The sequence below is a fragment of the Capsaspora owczarzaki genome (assembly GCF_000151315.2).
Source record: "Capsaspora owczarzaki ATCC 30864 unplaced genomic scaffold supercont2.1, whole genome shotgun sequence".
Taxonomy (NCBI): domain Eukaryota; class Filasterea; order Ministeriida; family Capsasporidae; genus Capsaspora; species Capsaspora owczarzaki.
In genome coordinates, this window is record NW_011887292.1 from 785,821 (window position 1) to 802,873 (window position 17,053).

The 17,053-nt window shown below is 55.2% G+C and overlaps 6 protein-coding genes across 6 annotated transcripts; 3 read left to right on the plus strand and 3 right to left on the minus strand.

Moving 5' to 3' along the window:
- Positions 1–175: 175 nt before the first annotated feature.
- CAOG_00230 (hypothetical protein) lies at positions 176–2,191 on the minus strand (the record flags this gene model as incomplete). The annotated part of the gene is made up of 2 exons (XM_004365044.1): positions 176–1,375; positions 1,424–2,191. 2 exons carry the CDS (start codon positions 2,189–2,191, stop codon positions 176–178), a joined length of 1,968 nt encoding a protein of 655 aa, XP_004365101.1.
- Positions 2,192–3,181: 990 nt separating this feature from the next.
- On the plus strand, positions 3,182–4,238 carry CAOG_00231 (mitotic arrest defective protein 2B; the record flags this gene model as incomplete). Its single annotated transcript, XM_004365045.2, has 3 exons — positions 3,182–3,581; positions 3,681–3,996; positions 4,030–4,238. The coding sequence occupies exons 1-3, from the start codon at positions 3,234–3,236 to the stop codon at positions 4,236–4,238; spliced, it is 873 nt and encodes a 290-aa protein (XP_004365102.2). The 5' UTR covers positions 3,182–3,233.
- A 33-nt stretch (positions 4,239–4,271) lies between these two features.
- Positions 4,272–8,887, minus strand: CAOG_00232 (vacuolar protein sorting protein 18). Its single transcript, XM_004365046.2, has 14 exons — positions 8,793–8,887; positions 8,465–8,560; positions 8,210–8,314; positions 7,976–8,126; positions 7,726–7,877; positions 7,429–7,633; positions 7,013–7,331; positions 6,553–6,919; positions 5,941–6,450; positions 5,721–5,858; positions 5,330–5,577; positions 5,141–5,231; positions 4,659–5,057; positions 4,272–4,543 (listed from the first exon to the last, which is right to left on the minus strand). The coding sequence occupies exons 1-14, from the start codon at positions 8,880–8,882 to the stop codon at positions 4,418–4,420; spliced, it is 2,997 nt and encodes a 998-aa protein (XP_004365103.2). The 5' UTR covers positions 8,883–8,887; the 3' UTR covers positions 4,272–4,417.
- A 64-nt stretch (positions 8,888–8,951) lies between these two features.
- Positions 8,952–11,604, plus strand: CAOG_00233 (NADH dehydrogenase; the record flags this gene model as incomplete). The annotated part of the gene is made up of 2 exons (XM_004365047.2): positions 8,952–8,997; positions 9,474–11,604. The coding sequence occupies 2 exons, from the start codon at positions 8,952–8,954 to the stop codon at positions 11,444–11,446; spliced, it is 2,019 nt and encodes a 672-aa protein (XP_004365104.1). The 3' UTR covers positions 11,447–11,604.
- Positions 11,605–11,626: 22 nt separating this feature from the next.
- On the minus strand, positions 11,627–13,315 carry CAOG_00234 (hypothetical protein). The gene has a single exon (XM_004365048.2). It carries the CDS (start codon positions 13,273–13,275, stop codon positions 11,713–11,715), a length of 1,563 nt encoding a protein of 520 aa, XP_004365105.1. The 5' UTR covers positions 13,276–13,315; the 3' UTR covers positions 11,627–11,712.
- A 401-nt stretch (positions 13,316–13,716) lies between these two features.
- CAOG_00235 (hypothetical protein) lies at positions 13,717–16,819 on the plus strand. The gene is made up of 8 exons (XM_004365049.2): positions 13,717–14,128; positions 14,343–14,411; positions 14,496–14,600; positions 14,689–14,784; positions 14,861–15,110; positions 15,222–15,366; positions 15,456–15,877; positions 15,997–16,819. Exons 1-8 carry the CDS (start codon positions 13,730–13,732, stop codon positions 16,698–16,700), a joined length of 2,190 nt encoding a protein of 729 aa, XP_004365106.2. The 5' UTR covers positions 13,717–13,729; the 3' UTR covers positions 16,701–16,819.
- Positions 16,820–17,053: the final 234 nt, after the last annotated feature.

The following is a 17,053-nucleotide window of genomic DNA, read 5'->3' on the forward strand; positions in this document are numbered from 1 at the left end:
CATGTCCTCGAGCAGCATGTCCTCGAACAGCATGTCTTCGAATCAAACCACAACCAGTCTCGAAGATTCATAGGAATGATTGCCAAGCGAATGCCCGCGCTTTGACTCGTGTGCAGATTTTCTTGGAACAACTGGAGAATAAATAACAGACACATCAAGCAACCACATACATGCACTATTCACGATACTGCCAAAAGTCGCCAAACTGGTCCCTGCGCGCCTTGTCCTCCTGCGCCTCCATTCGGTCCAGAATGGCCCGCCTTGACGCGTTGCCCTTCCGCATACGAGCTTCAAAGGACGCGACTGGATCCCTCTTGCTGCTGCCACCGCCGCCACTTGACGACGACGACGACGACACCGAGGAGCTCGCGTCAGAAATGTCCGTCAGGCGTGGCTTTGGCTTTTGAGACGCCAGCGTGCCAGCCACGGCGGGCGAGGACAAAATATCACGCTCAAGACCCATCCATTCACGATTCACGCGCTCGCTTCCAGGCGCATTCGTCGTCAAGGCGTGCGCCAACGCCACGTCCAGCGCAGAATGGCCCGCCCGCAAGGCCTGCACCGTGGCCGTATCGCGCTCAAACAAGCGATCTGCGTCGTCTTTGCGCGCCGTGAGCTCGCCTCCAGCCTCTGCACCAGGTGCTGCTCGTCCCAGGGCAACGCCGGGCGCCTCGAGCTTGGCTCGCTTGACCTTGGCGGCAGCTGTCATTCGCTGCCCTGCCACCTTGACGCTCCCCGACGCAGAAATCGCGCTCGCGGCAACCAGCGCATCCGCATACCGGCGTTTCTCGAGCTCTTCCAGAAACTTGGGATCGGTAGGGTTGCCGCTTTCGTCCCTTGGAACGATGCGCCCATGAAACGGACACACCTCGCGATCCATGCGCTTGCACAGACGCCCTGCCTTGCCCAAGGGTGCACGGCAAGCCCACTTTACCGGCTCAAGGGGCTCTTGTTGGTACGTCACGACGCTGGTCTCGAGCACCTCTCGCATCGCTGACGGAACGTCCGACATCAAATCATCGCTGTCTCGATTGCCCCAAAACCGATGCGCCGTGTCCATGGCGTTAATGTTTGGGATGGGGACTGTCGATCCAGCAACTACGACTCTTCCGGCTGTTGTTGGCTTGGGAGTGGCGATGACTGTTGGATTGGATGGTGCATTTGCTGTCGAAACGACGGAATCTGTTGCGACTGAAGGAGCAGCAGCCTCAGCAGCTTCCTCTTGAACCTGATCATCGGCATCCTCTTCGTCCACGGAATCGTCGTCGCGACTGCGCTTCCCTGAAACCCAGTCGTCGTCGTTGAAGTCGTCGCGCTCCAAATGCACAGCAATTTGCGCTTCGTCCTCGTTCCCGTCTTCTTGGTCGACAGGGGGCTTTCCAGTAGAAACCGCCTCCCATTCGTCGTCACTCTCCTCACCCACCAGCGGCTCGGCACCGACAAACTCGAGCTCGTGCGCCTTGTCCAGCATGGCTTGCAGCTCACGCTTGACGTCAATAGCTGCTCGCAGACGCGAGTGTTGGGTCGCGTGGGAGTCGAGCGCAGCTTCACCGACTTGAACGAGCAAATCAATGTACGACGCAATGAACGGCAAGTGTCTGGACTCGATCAGCTTGCACGCATCGGTGATGGTGGCGATGAGCGCCTTGTTGTCGGTGGTGCGTCGAATTTGCAACGCACGCCCGTCCAGCGCCACTTCCAGTTGATAATGGGACGAGCCCAAACCGTGTGCGCGAGCAGTCAGCTGAGGGTCGGTGAGATGGCTCGCACCACTCGCGCTCGAAACATTGCCCGAGCCCGTGGCCCCATCAATCGATGGCACGAGCAGCTCAATCACAGCGTTGGTCTCTCGAAGGGTCTCGCGAACTTCGTCCAACCGTCCCTCCAGCTCATCGTCAATCAGCGTCCGCAGGCGCAGCTCCAGCACTTGTTGGTTCCGCATGGCCGTCGTGCGCTCTCGGATTTCTCGCTGCGTCATGCTTGACGAGTCCGGGTCGCGCAGATTGATCTTGAGTTGGTTGCTCAAAAAGTCGCACGCCAACGCCAGCTTCCGATACGCCGTGCCAAACGTCGCATTCCACGCATTCAACGAGCGCAATGCCGTTGTTCGCAGCAGCTTGGCTGCAGGGACGGGAGGCGGGAGCGCAGAGTCCACGGCGCCGGCGTTGGCACCCGTCGTCGCGAGCAGCATTTCGCTCAAGGAAGCGTCTGCACGACTGGCAGTGATGCCACATGCTAGCTTCAAAAACGCGGGCAGCTCCTCGACAACAAGTCCGCGAAAGACGTGCGACCGTCGAAACAGCTCGTTCATGACGCGCACGCTCAGAAGCCGAATCTGAGAGTTTCGGCGAGCGAGCTGTTGTAGTAAGAATCCATGTGCCGCGACGACATTCGCATCGCTCTTCTTGCACAGTTGCTTGATTTCAGCCATGAGTGGAGACTCGACCACCGCGTCTGCGCTGATGGACTGGGCGAGCTCGGGTGACGACGTCAGGTCATCGATGACCGTGCACAGTCGCGCTCGGTCGTCCGACGGCGTGCGGTTCGATGCAGCCGCAGCCGCCTTGCTCGTCGAGGCAAGAATGACGGGCGCACGGTTGCCGGTTGCAGGTTTGTTCGTCGTAATGGAGGTGCTTGTCGAAGGAGCAGATGGTTGTCGCGTCGTCGGCGTTGTCCTTGGACTGCTCGTGGCGCTCGTGGCACTCGGCTCGGGTCCGACAAGCACCGGTGGCAATCCTGGGCCATTGCCATCAGCTCCAGTGTCGCGTGAGCTCCGCGCAGGCCGTGTTGGCGGCATGATGTGTGCAGGTAGTTTTCTGTGCACTGCTTGCGGTGCGAGAATCGACTGAGAAAACGCAATGAAGACTGAGCATTACGGGCAAGAGAAAAGAGATTTTCTCAGAATCTGAACTTCTCTGCGTCATGTCAATGTAAGCAATATGGATGACCAACTTGACGATCGATGGTAAACTGAATCTGGCGAGCTAGTCCAGCTTCAGCTTTAGAATTGTGGATGAATGCGGTCCTCTCGGGACAGTCGCGCGGCTGCTGCGCCTCCAAACCAGAGCTGGACTTCCATGCACAATGATAATAACGCAATGATGCTCGACGACAAAGATCACAACGACAACGACAACGATGACGACGACGTTGACGACGACGATCTGTTGCAGGCGAGAATGCGCGACCAGCCGTCGACCTCTGCTGCTGCGGCGGCTGCTGCCAGGCCACCAATGATGAAGCCGCCACTCTCGAGTCTCATTGGAAACCACGCCTCGACGACGAGCGGAGCTGGACTGATCACAAGCGGATCTGCCGCTCAAGTCGCTGGTGCACGAAATCTCGTCAACGCTGCTCCCGCTGCACTCCCAAGTCATCCTAACACTACAAGTCACAGTAATGCTCAACAGCCTGTTGGTTCAAATCCTGCGCCTGCTCTACCCGCCGAGCAGTCGGACCAAGTGGGATTGGATTACAACGCGTCGGTGGACATCCTTTGCGACTTTCTCGAGGTTGCCATTCACATGATTCTCTACGCGCGGCAGCTCTACCCAATGGAGTCCTTTGAACGCCGAAAAAAGGTTTGTGTGACACCCATGTTCCTCGTTCGCGAACGAGCTGGCAATCCACCGAGATCTTTTGCTGACTTTGCTCATTTTTTCCAAATACGTTTCGCGCAGTTCAACGTACCCGTCTACATGAATCGACACCCAGAGCTCAATCGGTATATTCTGGACATTGTGAGTAGCCTACGTCCTTGGATGGAGAAGCGCTTGGTCACCCGCGTTGCCGTCAACGTGGTCAACCCGGTCGACACGTCCACCGACGAAACGGCCATCCTGGAACGATTTGTCTTTGAAGTCCAAGCAGCCACACTTCCTGCCTCGAGATCCGTGTCGCTGGCCGACATCGAACTCATGCTTCGCGCCGTCCTCATCAAAATAAGCCTGTGCGACGCCTTGCTGCAGCCAGTCCTCGCCAAAGACCTCGAAACTCGTTCGTTTTCTGTCTGCGTGTTTACTCGACCAGAAGCGTCCGGCACGATTGGCATGTACAAGGACCACCGGCTCCCGTGGATCATGGCCGAGCCGCGAGACGCCATCTTGGCAAACCCCTTCCTGCACCCTCTCAAGTCCGTCCATACCGGACTGTTGCAGATGCAGCTGTTTGTGGAAGAGCGTGCCGTTGAAGAGCAGCATGTCGGGCTTGATCCTGGCCAGGCCGCCATGCAAACCTAATGAGTTTTTTTTTTTTTTTTTGTTCTATTTATTGCCTGTTTCAAAAAAAAAAAAAACAAGTTTACTGTAAATCCTATTGATGAAACACAAATTGCGCGCGACGAACAAACAACGTTGACAGACACAGCCACGGAGAGAGACACAAAAATCAACAACCAACACAACGAACATAAATCAATTTACAACCGCCAGCTGGCACCCTCGGTGCTCAACTCCACAGACGAAATGAATGGCTGATCAATCGTCTTGACCATGAGATCGCCGCAGAACAAGCATTCGCCTGCCACAATATCGTCCAACTCCGTCTGCCAAATTTTTCAAAAAAAAAAAACACAAGAAGAGAGCACCAGAGCAAAGAGTGAGATTCGAGCGCCAAACAGACCATAAAACCACAAAAAAAAAACATTGCCCCAAACAGACCTTGTAGCGATCGCCCTTCGGAATGACAACGGTGGGCTCCACTTCGGAAGACGAGTCGCCGCTCGCGCGGAGAACTTGCGCGTTCATGCGCTCCTGGTTGATGCGCTGCTGCAGATCAGACACACGCGCTCGTTGGACATTGTTGAGGAAGGGCAGCAACTCCTGGATCATGCAGTCGGCGTGGAACGAGTGCTGGCAAGGGAAGACGTAGAACTGCCGCGCGAGCAAGGGGAAGTTGCAAAGCGCGCACTTGTCCGCGCCAGACACAATGATGCACTTGTTGCGCAACTCCTGGATGTCTGTGCGAATAAAGTTGGCGCTCTCTGTTGCTTCGTACATTTCAGTCTTGAGGTCTTCAATGTGGCGGTTGTACTCTTCCAGCGAGCTGCAAATAGCGTCCTGCAGATCCAACGAAAAAAAAAAGTGAACAGGTCAGTGAGGAGAGAAAGAACAAAGACCAACTAGAAGAACTAAATCCAAACCTTGAAATCATCAATGGTAGCGAAATCTGGGAAGAAGGGCAAAATATCCTCAATCTTGAGGAGGTTGGACTCTGTCAAGAAGGCCATGGCGCTGCAAACGAGAATGATGAAACGAGGCGAAACAAATACAAATAAGCAAAACAAAAATCACCAAGACCATGCACCACGCCCTCAGAACCACTTGCTCACCGGAGAATATCATTGTCAATCTCGACGACATAGCGGGCAATGCGAAGCCACAGCTTCTTCTGGAGCTGCTCGTCGTCTTCGGGCTTGTTGGCGTTTTCCTTGGCCAACTCAATGTCCACTTGCAGAGCAAGCTCAACAGCCTCCTCGTACAGGCCCATCGCAGAGTAGATTTCGACGCAGGCACGCTTCTTTTGTTCTTGCGTGCACAATCGAAGGGCATACTTGAGATCAAAGCAAGGGGCCTGAACCTGAGAAAATCGACGCAAGAACCGAAAAGGGGTTGAAAAACAAAAAGACAGGTCGTCAGAAACTTCTCGACAAGGCAGGTTCACCGGATGCTCGAGAATAACAAAAAGACAAAAAGACAAAAAGCACAATTCTCCACCGCTACCTGGTTGCTCAGGAATGTCAGCATGGGCTCTTCGTCAGGAAGCTTGGCATAGAGCGAAACGAGATAATTGTGAATCGCCTGGTCCGTGTTGCGCAGCTGATTGACGCAAAACTCGAGGTACTTGACGGCATGATTGACCTGCATCCAAAAGATTGCGCGTTGAGCCTCGCCCAGCTGAAGCCAATGAAGAAGCACTGCAACCATCATCAGTCGAACTTACACTGCGAGGAGCACCCAGAGTCGCATACGTGTCGTAACGGACAAGCGCTGGAATCAGGCGACGGGGATCCAGGCTGCCGTTGCGCATCCACGCAAGAATGGTTTCACCGGGCGCGTGTTGCATGAGCACGGGCGAGAACTTGTAATAGAGCTCGAGATTCTTTTGCTGCTCTGTCAGCACATCGAGTGCTGCGACGCAATTCTCGTGCTGAATGTGGTGGCTGATGATGCGCTCGTAGTCTTCAATCAGTCCTGCAAAGTAGAGCAAATCGTCCATGCGACCGTGGCTTGCGAGCAGGTCGTAAAACGTGGCCGGCTTGACGTCCATGTCCTTGGCCTGCTTCGAGTCGGTGTTTTGCAGAGCAACATTCACGCGCTCGGCGAGGAACTTGCGGAACTCTTCTTGCAACGAGTTGTGCTTGTCCATTTCGCCGTCATCGCGCAAGCTGTTCAACTGGGACAAGAAAATCTCGACCAGCCACGTGAAAATCATTGCGTTTTGCGTCTTGTCCTATCGCACGAACGAATGGTTGTTGTCAAAGGGATGAGTAGAGCAGGGGGGGGTGTGAATGCCAACAATGAATAAATGACAACGCAGCAACACGCTGCTTACCTGGGGCTTCAATGCCTCCAGCTTGCGAGAAAGATACTCGCGAAGTGCATCTCGCTCGTTCTTTTCAATAAACTTGAGCGCGACTTCCTCAAAGGACGAGAAAGTGCGCGAAAAGTACGTCGCAGCGAGCTTGTACTTTTTCGCAGCGAAAAAGTGCTCAGCCTGCGCCTTGAGCACACGATCCTCGTTTGCCAGGTTGCCGTGGCAGTACTGCAATGCGAGTTCAAACTGGCCCTTCTCCAGGAACATTTTCCACACGTGGCGGTCCTCCTTGTGCACGCCAATCTCAAAAATGGTTGAATCAGAGTAGGCCCAGATCGTGCCCTTGATCGAGTCCATGGCAAGCGCTCGGAGGGCGCCAAATTTGCTGAAATCGAACAACACACACACAAAAAAAAAAAGTCAGCGACATCAAATAGAAAGGCATTCGTTCAAAAAGCTGTCACCGTGGAACACCTACCGTGGAACAGTGTCTTCGTAAATGGCCTCGCCGTTCAGCACGCACACGGCTTGAAGGTGATCACGGTGAAGCAGCAAAAAGTGGAACTCGGTCATGCACATTGAGAACGGAGCTCCGGAACCGCCGGTGGCCGATGTGGGATAGTTCAGCAGCGATGTTTGCTCGAGCACCGAGTCGCCGACATTCTGGGAGCCATAGAGCAACGAGCCGTGGTAAATGCCCGGTCCGGTGAGCCAAGCGAACGACTGTGGCAGACCGCGAAGCTGGGAAAAGAAGTGCAGCTCGCTGTAGCCAAGATCGCCGGGCATTTCGTGAAATCCTGCAAGCCGGGGGAGGGGGGGGGGAACAAAAAGTCAGCAATGCACGCGAACAGCATCAAAGAGAGAAAAAAAAACTTGAAGCGCTTTGAGATATACCTGGCGTGATTTCATAATTGGCAAACAGACCACCAAAAATAGGCGTCTCGCCAGTGCTGACCACGCCCACAAACTGGTAGATGCGGGTTGGCGTGGCGGCAATCACAAAGTAGCGCTTGTCCTTGGGGTCTTGCATGTTGGAGGGGAACTGTTCAAACCGCAAGCCGGTGACGGGTTGGACGCCGTCCTTGGCAATGTTGTACACCTGCAGCAGAAAGAAGTTGATGCAATCAGGTGAGTGGAGGATGAGAGGGATTTCATGGTTGCAGACCGCAAGAAGGGTGGGGAGACTTTTACCGGCTTGAAATACTTTTCGTCCTTGTCCTTGAAAATGCCGGGCTCGCTCGGCTCGATTTCCGCTTCGTAAATCATGCCCTTGTTTGTGCCAATCAAGATTTCGCGCGTCGAGAGCTCCTGTGCCGTGGCAAGGCGGTTCCATGCGACGGAATCTGTGCTCGATGACGATCAATGTTTGTCAGCGCCAGTTCCTCCCAATCGTCCTCGATTCGAAGGCAAGTCAGAAACGCTCAACAGAAGCAACCCTTACCAATCACACCCTTCACTTTGCTCAGCAACTTGGCCTTCTTGGAGCTCGCGTGCAGGTAGTACACTTCTCCAGAAGCCATCGAGATGAGCAAGTGTCGACCAAACGGATCCAGAAAGATGTTGTGGATGGAATCATCCAAGCGTTTCGTGAACTAGAAACGAATGTGTGAGGTGAGGGGACTCGGAAACTGAACAGAGTAGAGTGGAGAGAGACGATGAGCTGGTTGGTCATTACCTCGACGTTGTCGATGGCGGCAGCGTTGTCCAGGCTGAGGCGCGAGACCGACCTGTTCGCCAGTGCCATGACAATAATGTCGTTTGAGACGACCAGCTTGACGAGCTTTGATCGATGAAGAAGGAAAAGCAGACGGAAATGGTTTGTGAGTGTCATGAGTGAATTCGAGCGAGAGTGACTGAGTGAGTGAAGCCGCGGCCTCTGTCGCTCGCTGCTCTTGATCAACATCAGCTGCGCTGTGGAGAGCTGACTTACAGGGTGCGGCGGTCGGTAGTCGACCAGCTTCTTGGAGAAGATTGGCAGCTCTTCCTCGAGATTGAGCCGAGCGCTAATGTAACCAGACGAGCCAATCTGCGCCACCATCAGACCAAGCCCACCAGAAGTCCCGGCGAGGTGGGCAATTGGATTCAGAATGTGTGAGTGGTTGCGCTCATGGCAGCACGCACGGGCAAGCACGAATGTGGCTTCAATAGAAAGAGATCTCGCGTTCGGCTGCTCCCCCTCCTTCCCCCCTCCCCCATCCTTCCCCCACACGCACTTCCCAGAATGCAACGCGCTGACTAGCTGAGCAATCGCTTCATACCGGCTCGTCAAAGTCCGTCTCGGAGCTCATGTGCGCCATTGGCGCAATGTCGTCAATCTCGTTGCTGTTGAACTGATCAAACAACGACATTGTGATGCACAAAAAAGAGTGAGTGAGTCTTGCGAATGGAATATGATTGTCGAATGGTGTTACAGTCGAATGTCTGAGAGGGCGATACTGATGCGATGCGATGCAATCCTGTACTGTACAGTATTTGCTCTGGATTTCAAAACTTGACCCTTTGAATTGCTTCCGTCCTGTGCCCCCGCTCGTTTAGATCTGCAGGACGCTCCATAATCAACCATGAATGTTTTCTTGACACTTGCATTGAGGCATGGATTGAATGCGGATCAGTTCCACTTTGTTTTGTTCATTCAATCTTCAATACGAGTCGTACACGCCAAAATTTCAAAATGCTGGCCTCAACGTGTTCGTCCACCTGCCTTCGCCTGCGTTCTGCTGTCGTGCGCACCAAAGTCGCATCCTCTGCCATGCTGGCTGCTGCTGCTGCTGCTGCTGCTGCGACCTCATCGTCCCACTCTCAATCTCACTCTCGTTCTCACGGTCATTCGCGATCATTCGCCACTTACTCGCCTCGAAGCGCATCCCCTTCTCTGCCTGTCCACCGCATCGCTGCAGCTCCTCGTCCGTCTCTCTCGTCGCATCCCCTTCTGACGGCAGCCCCTGCGCTCGGGCGTCGCTCTGCTCATTCCATTGCAAGCTCGCAGAATGACCAGAATTCAAACAACAACCAGAACCACAACCACAACCAGAGCAACCAGAGCAGCCAGGGGTCCTTCCGCGGCGCGGCGGCCATTGCGCTCGCGACTGTGGCTGTTGCTGGCACGATGGGTCTGTTTGCAGTCGTGACGGCGGCGGAGGCGGACATTGATAGTCGCCGACGCAAGCCGAGATTGGTCATTCTGGGCTCGGGCTGGGCCGCGGTCGGCGTCATCAAGGGCCTCGTTCCCGGCGAGTACGACGTGACGGTCGTCTCGCCACGGAGTGCGTTCGTCTTTACGCCGCTTTTGCCATCGGCGTGCGTCGGGTCGGTGGAGAGTCGCAGCCTGGTCGAATCCATGCGCAAGATGTGCGCCAACGCCCAAGCCCACTTTGTCCAGGCCGGCGCCACGGATGTCGACTTTGGGCGCAAGACGGTCGTGTGCAAGGACGAGCATGACCAGCTGTTTGAGCTGCCGTATGATCGCCTCGTTGTCGCGGTCGGCGCGCACAACAACACGTTCAACACGCCGGGCGTTGAGAAGAACTGCCACTTCCTCAAGCAAGTCCAGGATGCCCGCGACATTCGCGCCAAGATCATGGACAACTTTGAGCAGGCCGCGTTGCCAACCACCCCTGTGGACGAAAAGCGGCGCCTGCTGCACTTTTTGATTGTCGGAGGCGGTCCCACGGGCGTCGAGGTGGCGGCCGAGATTGCCGATCTTGTGCGCGACGACCTGGTGCATCTCTTCCCCGAGCTCTGCCAAAAGTACGTCAGCGTCTCTCTCGTGCAGTCTGCCGACCACATTCTCAACACGTACGACGAGAGCATCTCGCTGTACGCCGAGAAAAAGTTCAAGATGCAAAACATCAACGTCATTACCCGCGCGCGTGTCTTGCAAGTCAACCCCACGTCGGTCGAGTACACGGAGCGCATTGACGGCAAGGACGTCCCCAAGACGCTCAACTATGGCATGTGCGTCTGGTCGACGGGCATCAAGCAAGTGCCGCTGGTCGAAACCATTGCAACCCACCTCGACAAGAGCCAAAACCACCGTCGCGCACTCGTCACGGACTCGCGCCTGCGCGTGATTGGCGCCGGTGGCGACATGTTTGCAATCGGCGACTGTGCCACCATGGCCATGCCCCACCTGCTGACCAACGTCAAGGACGTCTTTTCCGAGGCGGACGAGAACAATGACGGCGTGATTTCCTACGAGGAGTTTGAGCACATGTGCAACCGCGCGGTCGAGCGCTACCCGCAGATGGAGATGCATGTCCGACAGCTCAAAAAGCTCTTCTCGCAGTATGACGCCGATGACAACCGCAGCCTCGATCTGGCCGAGTTTGGCAAATTCTTGGCAGACATTGACAAGCAGCTCAAAGCCTTCCCGGCCACGGCACAGGTTGCCTCGCAGCAGGGCAAGTACATTGCGCGGCAGCTCAACTACCTCGCGCTCCAAGACCGGCGCACCTTCCTCGCTCAGCAGGAGGGCGGTCCTGCTTCCACAGCCACTGCGGCCTCCGAGAAGGCTGCGGCGGAAATCTTGCACCAGACGGCCAAGCGCCAGGCTGCCACGGGCATTGAAGGAAACGCCGTGGCGGTGGCAGCCGTCCTTCCGGAGGGCTCGCGCGTCGTGACGACCGCCCAAGACCAGGAGCGGCTGGCCCGCCAAGCGACAGCTCTTGCCTACAAGCGGCCTTACAAGGATTTCGAGCCATTCCACTACCACCACATGGGATCGCTGGCCTACATTGGCCACGAAGATGCTGCCATCGACTTTGGCGGCGGCATCACTGGCTCCGGCACGGCCGCCTTCTTCCTCTGGCGCGGCGCCTACCTCAGCAACTCTGTAACTGTGCGTGTGCGTGTTGCCATTGCCCTTGACTGGCTGAAGCTTGCGCTGTTTGGCCGGGACTTTAGCCGTTTTTGAAGGCGCAGTCATTTTTGGGTTGGTTTTTTTTTTTTTTGCCGTGTGCATTGGTTTGGTTGTTGTGAGTGTAGTTGATGTGAGGATTTTGTGTTTTGGACAAGTCTCTGCCAATGAATTTTGGATGTCAACGCGACATTGCAAGAACCAGGCAGTAAAAGGACTTTGCAACCTTGCGGGTTCATTTTTATGGTGTGGATCTCAATTGTCGTCATTGCAGCAAACATTGTAAACCACTTGTTTCGCTTTATTTCTTCCCATGCCGACAATCACAACTCTTGGATTAACTTTGGTCGAGGCGCCATGCGCTGAACAACAGCCGCACGAGCTTGCTCTCGTTTGGCTCGCTCGCGCTCTTCGTCGACTTGCGCCTTGGCGTCTCGGTATAGCTTGGCCTGCCTGTAACGCACCGCATGCTCGGCAGACACGGCGGCGGCAAGGACACGGCAAGCAAGGTCGGAAAGCGCCTCGTTGGCCCAGGATGCAAAGAAGAAGACTTTTCGAATCGTTTGCTGCGGTTTAACTGCCACGTTGTTGCTTGCTGCAGGCGTGGATTGTTTCTTTAGAGGGGTGTCTCTTGCATGGTGGCTGCTGCTAGCAGTGGCAGTTGATGATGTGTTGGATTTTGGAGTTTGGAAGTGGTGATGAACGAGATCGTTGACGGTTTTTTGACGAGCGGTCGGCTTGGACTGGGCTGTCGGAGCTGTGGCGGCTTGTTGTGGTTTTGCGGTAGTTTTCTGGGGGATTGGAAACGCGCTCGTTAGAATGGCATGCATGTCTGCAATGGCGGACTGGATTCGGGGCAAGGAGCTGAGAATGACGGATGTGTCCTGCATGGCTTCCAGACCGGCCGAGGAAGTAAACGCGTCTTCCGAAGACTCTGCCTTGAGCGGGGCTTGCAATCCCGCCGACTGCCGCTGGTACGCCGCTAGGTTGCCCACGCAGACAGCGATTGCGGCATCCACGGAGTGATGAACACTGTTTGCCGAAAGCACGCCTGAAACAGCCAGCATGGCTTGAGCGATGGGAAGAACCAGCCCCTGTGTGTCGCCGTTATGCAGTCGCATGGCAAACGCGTACGCGTATACGAGATCAACCAGATGGAAGCACAGCTCTTGCGCAGGCTGCTTGCCCGGCCCAATCAACGTCGACAAGGCAGGGACGTTTGTCAGCGGTTTTGGCGTGGGTGCACGCGTCGGCGCGACGGGTTGCTCGTCCAGGCTGTCTGGGCTGTCTGCCCCTTGCTCTTTGTCGTCACCCTCTTCTGCTGTTGCTGTCAAACCGTCCGAATTCACGTTGGAGGAAAGCTCTTCGATCAGCACTCTCGACGATTTCGACACTCCCGTCGGTACACTGCTGCTGCTTGAGGCGCCCTCTCCCTCATCATGCGTAGCACTTGAGCTGCCCGTTGTTGGACCACTCCACCACGGCAGCCACGGCTGGAACGGAGCAAAGTTGGCGACGCGTCCATCCGCGACTGCGCGCTCAAACTCTGCGCGCTCGCTGACCGACATGCGCTCCCAGATCTCGTCCGCCGAGGCCGCCTCGAGGTCAATGTCAGCCATGCGCTCTGCCAGGTCGTCTACTGGCTCGTTCGCAGCGGCGCTTGATCCGGTCGACGACGAGAATGAGGAAGCGTTGTCGTCGTCCGCTTGCATCTGCATCTCTGCAGCCAGATCGGCAAACCCGGCCGCGTCCTCCTTGTACTGCAGCTCGATCTGCTGGAGCAGGTCCATCATGGCCTCCTTCTGGCGCGTGACTTCGGCCGGCTCGGATTCATGATGGGCAGCAGCAGTGTGCGCGTCCTTTGTCTGCAGCGACTCAAACACCATGTCGCGGAAGAAGCCCTCTGAGCAGTCCCCGTGGCGCGCGCTTCGGAAGCAGGCAATGGAACAGTACGGCCTGCCGCACCGTGGGCATGCGTACGGCGCCGCGTTCAGACCGCACAGCTCGCACGTGCGCTGCATTGTGAAGGGTTGAAACGAAAATCAAAAGCAAGTTAAGACTGAGATCGAGTTGAGGTGTGGTGATCGTCCCAATGTCACGTTGATGTAAATACTGTACAGAGGTCATTCATGTTTGCGAAGAATGGTAGGACGATGGTGAGTCGAAAGAGAGTTGCCTCGTTCTAAGATCCGTCCATCCTCAGTCGCAGCAAATCCTACTGCTTTGACGTTTTCCCTCCTTTTGCTCTATTTCTATTTTTTGTTTCTCTACTGTGCTCTGTCCTAGTTTGCTTGACCAGAATCTCATCTCAGTCCTTTTTTTGTTCCTTTCCGTTGCACAATGTCGGGCCAGCAGCGATCTGGAGCACCGCCTCCACTCCAGCAGTTCGGCCGCCCGCCACATCACGGCTACAACAGCCACCAGCAGCAGCAACAACATCACATGTCGCTGATGATGAGTGGCGGGCCTCCGTCGTCGTCGTCGGGATCGTCCGCCAGCAGCAGCAACAACAACACGGTGCTCGTCCAGGTCGGCGGACCAGGCGCGGCTGGCTCGGCTCGGCCTGCGTTCGGACCAGGGCGGGCTGGCGGACCCGGTGGTCCAGGCGGTCCACTTGGCCCAGGCGGCGTCCCCATGATGGGCGGCCCAGGCGGCCCGGGCTTTGACGGCAAGCGGATGAGAAAGGCGGTCGTTCGTCGCACCGTCGACTACAACGCATCCGCCATCACCTACCTGGAGGTACAGAAACGGATGTGGTGTTTATGTATTTGTCGAGAGATCCGTTGGGGTTTGGGAGTGTGGGGGTGGGTTGACTTGGACGAGCCAAAACTCGAGATCTCGTCAATCTACGCTGCTCAGATTGGGGGACGTTGTGAAATCAAATAGTATATTCTCACTCGATTCATACAATGGATGGCCATTTTGGCGTTTGGGAACTTTTGTCATTGAATAGAAACGAATTTGGCAACGCACGTCGCGGTATTCCGCCCTGCTCCCGCCTGACGAGTCGTTTGTGCGCGAAGTAAGTGGATTTCGTTTCACGGAACCTGTGAAACTAGACGCTTGGCGAACGCATTCACCATTCTCACACACTCTCGTGGTTCAGCTGGAATTGCCAATCGCGTACACGCAAACACCAGCGTCTTCTGTGATGACAAAGCACGTGCATAGCTCATGGAACAAGCAACGGTGTCCTATTTATTGTGCAGAGGTATGGCGATTGTGACTGTGCAATTTTCTTGGTTTATGGATGCCTTCGAGCGAACTCACGACTCGTGAATGAATTCTCGCCGCAATAGTGGACCCCAGAAGGTCGAAGGCTGGTTACAGGCGCTTCTACTGGCGAGTTTACTCTATGGAATGGTTTGACATTCAATTTCGAAACCATCATGCAGGTTTGTGCTGGCGTTTCAGCATGGATGCCTGATGCGGTTTCACAAACTAACTTTCGCCGCTGAATTCCACTGACAGGCACACGACACGGCCGTCCGCGCCATGAAGTGGAGCCATTCAGACAGCTGGATGATCACGGCCGACCACGGTGGCATTATCAAATACTGGCAAATCAACATGAACAATGTCAAAATGTTCCAAGCGCACCGCGACCCCATCCGTGCCGTTAGCATCTCTCCGTCAGACGCCAAGTTCGCAACAGCGTCTGACGACCGTACCGTCCGTGTGTTTGACTTTGCCCGATGTGTGGAAGAGCGCCGGTATGAAGGTGAGTTTTTGTCAAGTTCTTGATTTTGTGATTGGCACGTTTGCATGTTTCTGCACACTAACTCTGTGCGTGTGTGTGTTTGCATTGAATGTACTCTCCCCCTCGGGATAGGCCACGTACAAGACGTCAAATGCGTCGAGTGGCATCCGCATAAATCGTTGATTGTTTCGGGAGGCAAAGACAATGCAATTCGCCTTTGGGACCCGCGCGTGGATACTCGCAGCACTCCCGAAAAGAGCGGAGCACTTTCAACAATGTATGATCTTACAGCAGTGCAGAGCGGTTTGGCCTGCCGAAGGCTTGCTACACCCTTTATTTATTTTGGTTGCGTTGTGTTCACTGCAGATACGCGCATCACATGCCCGTTCACTCCATCCAGTGGAATGCCAACGGTAATTGGTTTATCTCGGGATCTAGAGACCACCAGATAAAGGTTTATGACATTCGTGTCATGAAAGAAATGCAAACCTTCCGAGGGCACAAAATGGATATCGATTCGCTCTCGTGGCATCCCGTCCACGAGGAGCTGTTTGCCAGCGGTGGGTCGGACGGCTCCCTCATGTACTGGATGGTGGGTGTCGATGAATGTCTGGGTGCCGTGGAAAACGCGCACGACGGCAACATCTGGACGCTGACCTGGCATCCACTCGGCCATGTCATCTGCTCGGCCTCGAATGACCACTCTACCAAGTTTTGGACAAGGCCACGGCCCGGCGAAACGTTGAAGGACCGGTACTCTAATCCTCTCGCCGGCCTGGAAGATGAGGGTGAGTTGTTGGTGGTTGAAAGGGGTGTTTACATTTTTTTATTTTTTTCCTTTTGGCTTTGTGTGCTCGACCGTGTGACAACACTAACCTTCAATTCCACGCGTTGCAAATCGCTGCAGAGGGACCTGCTCCAGTTATGCCAGCTCAATCCATGGTCGTGCCTGGCCTCGGTCTGCCATCCGCACAGCCGACTGTGAGCTCAAGCTCTGTCATTCCAGGCATGGGACTGACGGCTCCTCCGGGGCTGGGCGGGTCCTCGACGGCGCACTCAAGCGCCAACGCGTCAAGTACAGGGCAACAACCACCACGCCGGCCAAATCGGTTTGCCGTTTCAGAAAGCCCAGCGCCTCTGTTGCCGCTCGGCTCGGGGCAAGGTCAGGGCATGCGTCAACCACCAATGGGATTGATGCAGACACCCGGAATGATGAACGGCGGACCACCTCCGGCGCTGTTGCAACTACCAAACCAACACGCGCCTCCATTGTGGAACCAGCAGCAGCAACAGTTCCAGCACCACCAGCAGCAACAACCACCCATGCAGATGCACAACCAACCCCAGCATTCGTTCCAATCTCAACAACAACAACAACAACAACAACAACAACAACAGCAAGATCGCGCGGGCGGCGGATGGAGCGGCAGCAGGGGCGATCAAGACCGAAGGCCTTCGCGCGAGTGGGACCAGAATCGAGACCATGACCAAGCCAATCGCGAGCGAGGGCGTGAGCGCGAACTGGAGCGACGAGACCGTGATCGCGACCGCGAGATGCGCGAGCGTGACCGAGAGCGCCGAGAGCAGGAGCTGGACGATCGTCGGCGATGAGACCGTCAACCGAGAGTCTGAGAGTCTGCAGGTTGCAGGTGGTGCTTTCTATTTCTCATCTGCAATGTCAAAGTTTTACAAAAGGAAACCCAATCCAAACAAAACATAAAAATTCCTCGATCTCGCTCAGCTCAAACTTGTCGAGGCTGTGTTTGGCTGTGACAACCCGGCCGCTTTGGCAAGTAAATCACATAGGGTCAGATACGTGAAATTTATAGAGGACAGAAGGGAGATCAAAACGGGACTTGAGGCTCCCAATTGAAGCATCATTCACTCTTGGGGTTGTTTTTTTTTTTTTTTTTTTTTTTTTTTTTTCAAAATCAGGTTGATCGCCGTTGTTGTTTGTTGTTACT